The sequence below is a fragment of the Limulus polyphemus genome, unplaced genomic scaffold (assembly GCF_000517525.1).
Source record: "Limulus polyphemus unplaced genomic scaffold, Limulus_polyphemus-2.1.2 Scaffold767, whole genome shotgun sequence".
Taxonomy (NCBI): domain Eukaryota; kingdom Metazoa; phylum Arthropoda; class Merostomata; order Xiphosura; family Limulidae; genus Limulus; species Limulus polyphemus.
The window spans coordinates 303290-316633 of NW_013666377.1; the positions used below are offsets into that span (position 1 = coordinate 303290).

The 13344-nt window shown below is 35.1% G+C and overlaps 1 protein-coding gene across 1 annotated transcript in view; it reads right to left on the minus strand.

The window, feature by feature from the left end:
- Positions 1 to 6368: 6368 nt before the first annotated feature.
- The window catches only part of LOC106460417 (E3 ubiquitin-protein ligase MARCH5-like), a 39471-nt gene continuing 32495 nt past the window's right edge, over positions 6369 to 13344 (minus strand). Inside the window, exons 6-7 of the mRNA XM_013920112.2 lie at positions 9343 to 9347; positions 6369 to 6390 (exon numbers count right to left, since the gene is read on the minus strand). Coding sequence (XP_013775566.2) covers positions 6369 to 6390; positions 9343 to 9347 — 27 coding nt within the window. The remainder of the gene's footprint in view (positions 6391 to 9342; positions 9348 to 13344) is intronic.

Consider the following 13344-nt stretch of genomic DNA (forward strand, 5'->3'; position numbering starts at 1 on the left):
CAAAAACAAACAAATATATGTATATAGAAATTATAATAACCCACTGTGAGCATTAATCTAATCAAAATATTGATTGTTTTTTTTTTTCCTACGTCTCTTCTTTACGAATACGACTAATGTATTTTGAAAGTTACACGTATCTCGTTTGAATCTAAGCTAGGAAATAATTTTTCACGATGTATTTTATCAAAGGCCACTTTAAGCTAACATAGAAGTCTGAAAGTACTATTGCTCGTGTAAAAGGAAATCCTAAAAGAAATATATATATATATAACTATGTGTGAGTTTTCGGGTTGTAGTAGGGCACAGGTGGGCTCTGTTTTTAGGGTAGTAGTAGAGTATGGGTTGGTTCTGTGGTAGAGCTCTGATAGTAGAGTATGGGTTGGTTCTGTGGTAGAGCTCTGATAGTAGAGTATGGGTTGGTTCTGTGGTAGAGCTCTGATAGTAGAGTATGGGTTGACTATGTGGTAGAGCTCTGAATTTCGGAGGTGGTGAGCCTTCTTCGAATTGGTGCGATACCACAATATATTATTCGCTCTTTAAACTGTGTGAGCATTATAGGATTGACAGTCAGTCATTTTAGTGTGGATGATGAGTGGTAGGGTGCTGCTGACGATAAATAATCTTAGTAGCTTTGCCAAAAATACAAGTTCGGGTCTCCTTCTTTTTTTTTTTTTTGTTCCAAATGCTAGGGTAACCAACGGGTACACACTAGACTGTTTCAAACCGTACCGCAGGTTTTTAACCAGTCGGTTTTAATGAAGACCCCAGTACCAGTAGCACAGCAGTGAGTCTGCAGATTTGTAACGCTAAAACCGGGTTTCGATACCCGTGGTAGGCATAGCACAAATTGCTCATTGTATAGCTTTGTGCTTAACTACAAACAAACAAAAAGGTTTTAATGAAACTATCTGAGCTTTTTGTAGTTTAAGCTTAATTCTGTCTAGTGTGTCAGTAAAAAGGTTGTCAATGTTATTTACTTAAACTTTTAAAGGTCGTCCTTTATATTCATAATTATTAGTCAAAACATTTGAGGACCTTGATCATTGTAAACTTAAAAAATTGATAAAGAACCACCATCCTTGAAGTAATAGGTTGTGACTATGTCTAAGCCCAAACACATGATGTTGTCGAAAGCTACCTTTAGGTACTATAAAGCAGAACATCAAGCAAGTTTAATATATGTATATAAGCAGAACCAGGGACGCAAAAATGTTCTCACGTTGCTCGTCAGTTTATCCTCCTTCTACTTTAAAACAGTTTTACACTTCTATGCCTGTGTTCCTTTCTTCTTAATCGGTATTTCTAATTTCATTAGCCTTATTAATATCGGTAATCAATATTTTAATATATTTGATCAATGATCTATTTTTATATCAATGTACTTATCAAATTTAAAAGGAATAGAAATATGCATAGTGACGGTCTCTGTGAACCTATTATTTAATGTGATAAGTTATTATTTCATTGTACTGATAATAATAGGTAGGCAAACAACGATTTAAAAGCATAAGGAAAAGTTTATTGATGGGGAAACATATTACATGCTCCACCATCAATAAAGCTTTTCCTTACGCTTATAAGTCGTTGTTTGCTCACCTATTATTATATTAGCATAATGTGCTTCCTTACTCATGTATCGTACTGACAGTTAAAGTAGGTTAATTAAGTCTTGCAACATAGGTTACATAATGTTAGCTTTTCATCTTCCTTACTGCTCTCAGGATGTCCAGAGATGATCCTCAGAAGCTATTGTAATTAAATTGTTGAAATTATTTTTTCATAAATTAGACTCTTAATTGTTGCTCTTCGTTAATGTAAAATTTAAATATTTTAAAAAATGTATCTTAATGACGTAAAAAAAACTAAGCAAGCAGAAGTTGCACTTCATTGACAAGACCGATACGTGCTTTATTGGCTGTCTCTCTAATGAGCGATAAGGAATAACTGAATAATAATCTTGTTTGTGATGTATATATATATATATATCTGCTTGCATTTTTATAGCGTTGTTTATTTCTTAATTAAAAATATTCAATTGCACTTTAAATAAATATAAAAATGATTTCTAATTAAATGCTTAATATGTAGTGTCAAATTATCTCAAATCATTAAGATATTGATACACTTCAAGATATTGACGAGAAACGTAATCATTAAAACCCGCGCAAATATGGATGTCGTTGCCATGCTGATTTCACTTCTACTATGAAAAAGTATTTAACAGAGGATTTTATATTCAATTTTTTAAGGCTAACATATTATACTTGTTTAAAGTCTCATACTGAAGTCTAGAAATAATCAGTGTTTTATATCATCATAAGTTAAGGCTAACATATTATACTTGTTTAAAGTCTCATACTGAAGTCTAGAAATAATCAGTGTTTTATATCATCATAAGTTAAGGCTAACATATTATACTTGTTTAAAGTCTCATACTGAAGTCTAGAAATAATCAGTGTTTTATATCATCATAAGTTAAGGCTAACATATTATACTTGTTTAAAGTCTCATACTGAAGTCTAGAAATAATCAGTGTTTTATCTCATCATACGTAAATAATTATGTTAATATAGGCATTATGAGGTTTCACGGACTGAAAATGTTGATATAAGATTCCGCTTGAGTGCAGTGTTTCACACTGGAGATCAAAGCAGGGTTTGCAGCGCGACTTCACGATTCTCCTAAAAAAGACTGCAGTCCAGCTTTAGTAACGTTAATCAGACATAGATGTCAAGACGAAGCAGCTGAACTACATATTATGCTAGGAATCTAGCTTATAGTTGCCTTCCACGCACTGCTAGCCCTTCCAGCTACAAAATCAAAGTTCCAAGCAAGTTTCTGAGACCTCGCCTATGATTATATGTGAATGATAGCGCAAAAACTAATTTGATGGTAAAAGTCATGCATGCATATAAAGGAGATTAATATTTTAAATACTATTTCCAAGATACGATCGATACTGGGGGGGGGGGCTTTCAGAGTGAATGGTGTGATACTACTTTGCCACCGAAATCAATTATATATATATATATTTGTGAGTCGACGTGATACAGGGATCAACGGTATTATTTGGTCGTCCATACTTTCAAGCTTGAGCACGTGTCAGTAGAGTAACCAATTAACGATGTTCTCGGACAGCGTTTGTTATCTGGCAATACCTTACGTAAAGAGAGTTTACTCAGTCTTTCGTCCATCCTCTCTCTCTCTCTCTCTCTCTCTCCTCAGTTGAAAGCTTCAAATTTGAGTCTAACGTTAACTTTTTTCTGTTTGTTTTCATGTTCTTGGAAGATTCATCTGTTTTAATACCATCAACTGCATAGTTTTTATGAATATATCGTAGAGAGCACCTGTTCACTCTTTGATTCTCCGAGAACAGACCTTGGAAAAAGTGATGAATTTGAAGGTTTTTCTCGATGATTTGTTGAATTTAAAATCGTGACGATATGTCTATTGCATCAGTAGAAATATTTCATTTCACAACAAAGTGAAACTGTATAGTAGCTGAATGATAAAAGTGTTTTACATTACAGAGCGCCAGAAACACCATTTTGCTGTCAGTAGTACTTCCTAATCCGTTTTTAATTTTCTACTGATAGTCTAGAGAGGAAAGCAGCTAGTCAACAGCATCCACCGCCACTTCTTGTTTTACTCCAATCGAGCCATGACAACAATAATTTGCATCCATAAAATATTGGCATACATTCTTAGAATTTGGGCAGGTTATATCTTTTTATGTTCTCTTGCAACGCACACACACACGGCCCTCAAAGCACGGAGCGCTTTCTTGCGACAACAGGGCGCGAACATTGAGCATTCAGAGTCTACTGTCCACAACGATAATCAGAAGGCCACTCCCAGCCTGTGTAATGAAGTACAATGCGTGTAAAGGCTAATAAAAATATTCTGGAAGAAATGTAAATAATTTGTTTATTTTATTTGTTTTGAATTTCGCGCAAAGCTACACGAGGGCTATCTGCGCTAGCCGTCCCTAATTTAGCAGTATAAGACTAGAGGGAAGGCAGCTAGTCATCACCACCCACCGCCAACTCTTGGGCTGCTCTTTTAACAACGAATAGTGGGATTGACCGTTATATTATAACGCCCCCACGGCTGAAAGGGCGAGCATGTTTGGTGGGACGGGGATTGGAACCTGCGATCCTCAGATTACGAGTCGAGTGCCTTAACCACCTCGCCATGCCGGGCCACAAGTAAATAATGACGATAGGTAGTACTCTTTAGTGGTTTCGATTTTTTATTTCTTTTTGACAAAATAAATGTTTATTTAGATCTACACATACTATCTACCTGGTGATTTCTCTTAACCCAGTGATAACCATACACATTTTTGGGTTAGTATATCAGAATTGTGATCAGTTTTTTTCTTTCATTAAATTTTTTAACGTTTCGAAAAATCACCTTTAGCATGGCAACGATATTCATCACTTTGAATTAGACAATAAATCAAATGCTAACGCAGCTGGCTGAGTTAAGTATTAATGGAGACCTGTATAATGCCAAGTAATCTGACACGAAAAACTTGGAAACTTGTGTGTTAGATTTCCTTACAAATAAACCTACAAATACCTGAAGTTTCTAAAAATATTCAATTATAATATGTAATAGGTTAATATTGTTCAGTTTGAGAATAGGGTATTAATGCTAGTATTAATATTATGCACATGAAACTTATAGCAGTAAAGTTAAATATATTCTAAAGTATTTCATTTAAAGAAATGTCTGACATTTAGCTAAATATGATACTGAAGTCACTTGATTCTTCAATATCAACAAATTAAAACGTTATCGTTTCAACTTTCATTCCTATTAACACGTATAAATGACGTACTGTTTATAAATGATAAATAGGGGGAAAACTCGTGTTTCGCGTACAAAACATTATTTTTGGTTGTGGTATTTTGTTTTTTAATGCACAAAGTTTGTAAAATGTAAAGGCAGTGCTGTGTATGTAAAATAACTAAAACAGTTAAGCCTAGTCACATGAGAGGTTAGGCACGTAGGGTTTTGAAGAAATACGAGAGCTGTGCGTGGCGTCTCAGTGACTGTAGAGTTAAGCCTAGGTGGGTTAAAGCTATGCCATAATGCTCACCAAACACCTCTAATACAAAAGACACTTTGAGCCGAATGGTCTGTTCAAAAATTACAAACCGATAGACTTATTTAATAAGAGACACCAGATCTAGCAATGCTTTCAAAACCTGGGTATCGGGGGTAAGTATTAAGACTCAACAGGGTGATGGTATCGGTACTTTAAGTATCTTTAAGCAAATAATGAAATTCACATACAAAACTTTAACACATAAACACTACCGTCTGTGATGAGGTTCTGAGGGATGACAGATCCATTCCCCAAAGTCTGTGATGAGGTTCTGAGGGATGACAGATCAATTCCTCATATACATTTCCCTTTATAATGCATAGTACTATCTACACCAACTATTCCCTTACGCAAGTGGTGACGTAGTTGATACTTCCCTATTCTTAATTAAATTTTTGCATGGTTTGATAAAGTTTACAAAGCTCCCCACGCACGCACACATGTTATTTTTTTTTATATAGATGATACCATTTCCCTGTGCCTAAGTTCTTTTACCCCAGGACCTGGTATAGCTCATTTTTTAAGGCGCTCGATTCACAATCGACGGGTCACGGGTTCGAATCCCATCACCGAACATGTTTACCTTTTCAGCTGTGGATGATGTTGACTAGTTGCCTTCCCTTTAGTTTGTCACTTCTAAGTTAGAGATAACTAGCGCAGGTATCCCTCTAATAGCTTTGCACAAAATTCAACACACAAAATAACTCTGTTAGCTCCTGATGGCTTAGCGGTAAGTCTGCTAAAAATCAAGTTTCGATATCAGCAGTGGACAGAGCACAGATATCCCATGGTGTAGCTTTTTGCTTAACACAAACCAAACCTATATTCTGTTAAAGAATCTTCTAATATTTTTTACACGAATCTTCTGACCTAAGAAAGTCTTACTTATTAATACTGGGTAGGAAGAAAACATCTAGGCTCAAACACGAATATATTTTGTATATGAATCGGTGGATCCAGAATTTCTAATTAGAGGGCGTACCTGCTAAGTACATAATAATCACACACACACACACACACACATATATATATATCATATTATTATTAGTGATCTCTTACGTATTTTAGCAAATAAGTCCCTAATTTTTTTTTTTGAGAAATGGATTGGGGATGTCAAACTCTTGTTTAGTCCCTTACTTTCTTAACAGAAAAGTCTTCTTTACAGGAATTGAAATTTTTCAAATTGTTATGATGAGTTGGTAAATTAAATAGAAGTAAATTGCACTTAATTCTATTCATGGAAAGTTACTTACACATACCAAAGCATTATACTGTCGAAATATAGATATAGCTAATTAATATTACCTTATTTAAATCAACTTAAATCGATGTCTTGCAGAGGATGAGTATGTTCTTCGAAACGGCAAATTAGTTATACCTAGTTCGTACCAGCAAGCTTGACAACGGTAAACCACAACTGTGAGCTTATCAATAACAAAGTGTGGATTACAAAAAGGCCCATTTTAAGCATTTAAAAAATTTACAGACTTATCTAAACAGTAATATTAATCACGAGTGTGGGATAAACTGACCAATCACGGAAACAAAACGTATAGCAAGTTGCATATATATATTTTTCATCCTAATACATATTTGTACCAACCAGCTTAGCCAAATACTAAAATTATATTTACCACACGACTGAAATCTTCCAACTAATTATACAGAGCGGTGGTTTTGTTTTGTTTGGAGACTTATCCGGTTATCTTTGTTTTAATGGTATGTTACATAAAGAATAAATGTGTGCTTGTGATTGCTTTCTCCACTTTTAGAGACACACAAGACTGAGAACCCCCTCAAACTTTATTTAGTTTGAAGTGTAACACGCAAGAAGAGCTAGACAGATCTGACAACAGAGGGCTCAATCCAATCTTCCTGTCTAAATATTTGAAACTTTACGCTAGATGCCCAGCATACTATACCAATTTCCAGTCACAATATCTTCCTGTCTGGAACTTTCTAATACAATTTTCTTTGCTTTCAGCAATCCTCGCAGTTACAGCGATGGATCCATTTGTCTTTGTACATCTTATCTATCTAAACGGCTGTTCAAATCTTGCTAGTAGTTATTGACTTTCGCTTGTCAGCTTCTTCGTAAATTTGAATAGCTTCTTTTGATGAGTAGATTTAATTAATGTTCTTGCATCTTCACGGTTAATTGGTTGCTATATTATTCGAGTCGTAAATGGTATGAAGAGTCTTCCGTGAAATTTAGTTCCCAATATCTATTCACTGTTTACTACCAGCACCGTGAATGGATCATTTTTCAATCTTGTATCTTATAAGCCAACTGCCCGATTACCCCAAGACTATGGTGCCGACCTGCAATTAAACTTAACTGTTATCTTAGCTCTTCAGTAACGAAAACCCTAAATGATTCCCAGTGGAGTTTGTACCAAAGGAAAAGCTAGTGTTGTACGTTCCTGCTATACGGTAATACTGCTTGCAAATAAAGAGAAAAATGCTGCAATTCTAATAAACTCGTGAATTAAAACGAATAGTCATGAAATATTCAGTTATTCAAATGCAAAATAAAAAAGTGCAGTCTGAATATAATCAGTAGATTATCTTCGAACAACTAATGGAAAACTTGCATAGGCAACAAATTGACTTGAAACTCCAGTGAACTTGCTATATATAATACATTCTAACCCATTAGAGAGAAAAAATCAATGAACATAAAACAGAGAACTTGAAATATCACGTGAATGGAAATATTATTAATACACGCGAAGACTAGTTCATATGAAATCGAATTCTGAGTGATACACTCAAACACATGGGAGATGTAGATTAATCTACTGATGTAAAGGTATTTGTAATGTACAAAGTTATTTTTTAAACTAAAATTATCTGATTAATTAAATCAAAACTTTTTCGTTCACTCATTGTAATCGTGTTTTTGTTTTTATTCATTTGAAAATTCACTGGAATGTGCTAGCATCTTTGAATAGATGCTAAGATTACAATCATATTAATACCATTCGCGATTAGTTCAGGCTTTCTATAAGGCATCTTGAGAGAGAGGGTTGATTTTTATTTCAGCTCTGCCATCTTGAGAAAAGATTTATTTTTATTCCAGCTCTGGCATCTTGAGAAAATATTTATTTTTATTCCAGCTCTGGCATATTAAGAGAAGTTTGATTCTTATTCCAGCTCTGGCATATTGAGAAAATATTTATTTTTATTCCAGCTCTGGCATCTTGAGAGAAGTTTGATTCTTATTCCAGCTCTGGCATATTGAGAAAATATTTATTTTTATTCCAGCTCTGGCATCTTGAGAGAAGATTTATTTTTATTCCAGCTCTGGCATCTTGAGAAAAGATTTATTTTTATTCCAGCTCTGGCATCTTGAGAGAAGTTTGATTCTTATTCCAGCTCTGGCATCTTGAGAGAAGGTTGATTCTTATTCAGCTCTAGTTTATTGTATTACTTATTTTTCTGGTGCTGCTTTATAATGTTTTCGGTTTAGTGTTTGCTGACGTATTAAATTTACCTCAGATTATGCCTAACGGGTTTAGCATGAAGATATATGATATAATGACGATTTGAATAAGGTAGCTGGGTAAGATATACAATAAATATCTTTAAAGATCCTGATAGTCATGTTTACTAGTACTGTAATGATATATTTGAACTTTCAACATATTAAAATGCAGGTGATATTATGTTCGTTTGATTTCCTAGTACAGTTATCCATTACTTTACTGGAAACATGAATACTAGCTCGATGGTTTCAGTTTATGGCGATCAACTAGTTACGTGATTTAAATCAACCAGACTAAAAAATAGTTTATTTGTATGTTTCAGATGTGCAAGCAAAATTGAGTAACTAAAGCGAAAGAATTTAGTCAACAGCACCTACCGCCAACTCTTGGCTATTCTAATCGAATAATAAGGATTTGGCCGTTACTCTTATAACCCATCCACAGCCCAAAATTTCGGAGTGCGATTACATAGATATGTATTTTTCCAGTAATGAGACGCGAGCCATGAACCCTCGGATCCACATTCCAGCACGCTAACCACTAGGTCACACTGAATCCTCCAAAATCAAGATCGCCACACTCATAAAAACTGGGAATACATCAATTATTAGTCTGTTTCAGAACTTCACGCATGGCTACACAAGCGTTATCTTCGCACAATCGTCTCTAGGAAAGGCAAATAAGCCACAGTAACCCAAGCCAAATCTTGTGTCTCAGTTGTCACAGGGATTTCACCCTCCCTCTTATAGCTCACCCACGTCTCCAAACACGGAGCGCGTTTTTGTGGCAACGGGTCTCATTCTCAGTTTCACAATCCAGGCAACAATTTTTTTAATATTATAATTAGATTTCGTTCATCTTTCAACTGCTTTATAGAAAAAAATAACCTCTGCTGGTCTCAAGTAATACGTTATTTATTTTAGATTTTTGGTTTTCATATCTTCAATAACATCACTGGGTTCATATTCACGGGTAATGGTTTTTGCCTGTAAGAGTTTTGACAACGATCTACATGCCACTACAGTGGAGAATCAATTATTTTTACACTTTTTTATCCGGAATTTTGGCTTTGTCATTTTCAATGGTAACGCCAGGTTCAATTTCCAAGGTTACTGTTTTTTCTGCGAGTGTCTTAATAAAGATTTGCGCCCCATCGTGGAGTCTTAAAAACTATATACACAGTTGATTCCTTTCGAATACTTTAGTCTGGAAAAGGTTCTTCCATCGTACAGCTGGTTTCTTATGCAAATATTAATTTCCGCTGGTCATGAGGAATTCTATCATTATTTTGGATTTTACCCTCGACATTTTCAATAATGTCGCTAGGTTCCATCTCTAGGATGAGTAGTGTCTACACCTGGCCTTGAATATCATAGTTAGCCGCTATTTTCAAATCGAAATGTTAAATAATTTTTAAGGTCGCAAATGTCTTACATCTAAACTTAAGCTGAACTAACCAAAATATTTTACTCGAAGCTATGATAAACAAAAATGATCAGAAGACATGTGAAGTAAATAAAAGTATATAAACAGCATTGGTAGTAACTAAGGAAACGGTGAGGAAAATGGTATAAAAGGTAATACTACGAAAATGCCATTCCATTATTGTACGAGGATGAACTGCACCACAGTACAGTCCAATCAATCAGGAAGTGTTACGAGTATAAAGTCTATAAAAGTGTAGGCAGCCATATTACACCCAATAATAGTAGTAGTAGTGTTACATTCATGTTTCCAGGACTGAAATACTGCATGACAAGCGCGTAGTAATCAGTGTTTTTGATTGGTCATGGATACTTGGATATTTCTTACGAAGAATTGTCGCAAACCTTCAAGTTTCTTAAGAGCTGATGTAAGACTCTGAGGAGTTTACGTGAGACTTGCACTGTTGTTAATAGCTGCTCGAGAAATCGTTGCTGAGAACAGGTAGCCCAACTAAAAGATTGACGTGTGTATAGGACCATAAACAGTGGACTAAGCAAAGCTGGGGATGTGTGTTACTTACAGATGTATCTAAGTTGGAATCTTTGGGCCACAGTTTTTTTTTTACATCGGAGAGGAAAACGGACCATGGTTAATGCAGAACTTCTACAGTAAAGTATCATGAGGAGTACGTACAAGTTTAGGGTTGCATCTCAACCAGTTATGTCAGTTATCTATATAAAATTGGTATCACCTCAATTGCTAAGTGAAGGCAGATTCTATTCCATCAAGACATTCCTTCATGACATGATTTATCTTCCAGTTTTGTGTAAAGCAAAGGGTTCACATACAAATAATAGTACTGGACATTTCGTTAGAAAATGTTTATTTGTAACATTACACCAACTACTCCAATGGCTTCTAATGTACATGTTATAAAGCCAATTGTGTTTGAAATAATCTACAAAAGGAATTAGAAAATACGAGAACAAAATATATAAAAGAAGGTTCAACAGATGACTTTTTCTTACAGTGAGAAATCTGAAAAAAAATCAAGTAAATTGACAGACGTTTAAATTAATTTACGAATTAATCAGCTAAAACATCGACCATAAAACATGCGTAGTTAGTAACCATAGCGTATATTTAAGTGGTATTTTAGGCTCTTGACGTGAAATGTTTGTTTGTAGTTAAGGGCATAGCTACACAATGAGCTATTCCCACCACGGTTTTCAGTATTAAGTCCCCAGAGTTACCGGTGCCACTAGCCCTTCCTAATTTTGATATGATAAACAAGTGGGAAGACAGCTAGTCAACTTCACACACCACCAAATCATGGGCTTCTCTAATGAAACAATGGGATTTGACCATCCTTTTAGAGCGCACCTACGGTTACAAAGTGTAGAACGCGATATTTTTGCCGGTAACAGGGCGCGAACTATGGATCCATAGCTCAGCACACACTCAGCCCTAGATGACAGTTACAACCTGTTGTATGTTAACTTGCGGGAAAAACAAAATTTAAAATATGCAGTATACGATTCAGTTAAGCATCTCCAAAAATCTTTAACCCAGGTGTTATTACAAAGACACCTTGCTAGTTGCGAGAAATAAATAGATTGAGCAACAGTAGATTCATATCACAACTGGGACAATTATAACACCAAAGAAACCATTTAAAAAATAAAATGGATATTATCAGAAAGACACTTTAATCACTTAACGTGAATTAACTTGGATGAACATTATTCTCTGAAATTTCAGTTAAACATATAAATATTAACGATGTCGAGTGGTGAAGCTATCGCTAATTGTGTTAAACAACAGTTAAAGTGAAAAGAATGAACGTGTGTTTAAGTCAGAAGGTTATTGTAACTGTATAAAAATAATTTACTTCTTCAAAAGGTTATTAAGAGTTAAAGCAAACAACAATTAAAGCTTTAAGGAGCAACCACCAGGACTAACTTACGAAGCCATCCACGGCTACAACGCGTACAAAAAAAAAGGCAACACCTTATCTTCTGTTTATAATCATTGAAGTTTTGTTTTGTAAGAAAAATAAATGACCTTCGATATTTAAATAAATGAATATGAAGTGACTTTCAACTACCATTGTAAACCTGTGTGACTGAAATCAAGTCTTCTCTCAACAGATAAAACAGCAGACGAAATTGACTGTTCGGTGATCGTTGAAATCAGTATTTGATCCGAACAACATCATGCACAGGTATCAAAGACTAGTCTGTTTTATTCTTGGATTTTTGTCACTGACTTTTTCTATACATTTTCCAGACAAGAAAGTTTATCCGTACCTCTCAAGGCCATCTGATCACCACCATACTCTAGGGATCCTGCTCTACGTCAAAAACTTTATTCGGGAAGGTCTATCTGGAACGTGTTTCTATTGCTGAATCAATGATTTTTAGGGTTTTTTTTATCGTTGACGTCTATTACGCTTTGACATTTAAAGCTATAACCTTTAAAACGGAGGGTACTTACATCAACTTCCTATGACTTCTCTGTTCTATGTGCTTCAATGCCCTGGATTTTCCAACTTCATCAATTTTAAACGTAATCAGGTAAACGATCGTATCGACATAAAACCGAGATAGTTCCAAAGCAAATCGAATATAGCCATAAGAAAGTGGTTTATCGCTAAACATAGTAGTCGAGAGTAAATTCACGATTTTCTATTTAAGTGGATGATACTGTGAAATGGATATTTACGTTCTTGTTTCAACATATTGTTTTGTATGTACTTTGCCATTTACGTTTTACAATAATAAAGTGATATATATATAGATATATTTACTTGGAAAGGCTTGGTACTAAGAAGGAAATAAACAACGAAAAAGAGAAAAACGTTTTACATTAACATATCAGAAGACACGTGTAATTTTAATTGCACATATGCGCCTGGTGGTACGTCTTTTAAACGGTCATCTTCAAGTTAATGAAATTCGAGTACGAACTTTGATCACCTTTTACTTTGTTAACAGCTTGAGTATCAAATATCTATCCACACTGCAAATAGAACAATATTCAGTAGTATCAAACTGTTAGTTGAAATATATATACGTCATGCACATCAGAACTGTAAACTTAAACCAGTTCTCCTCCATTACTATCTACATTTCAGGCCCGGCATGGCCAGGTGGTTAGGGCGCTCGACTCGTAATCTGAGGGTCGCGAGTTCGTATCCCCGTCACACCAAACTTGCCAACCTCCGCCTTTGCCTGGTCCCAAGTCCAGGATGAGAAAGGAGAAGGGGCAAGCAGCTCCACCCCGTAAAAAACCAACCTGCTACAAGTAACT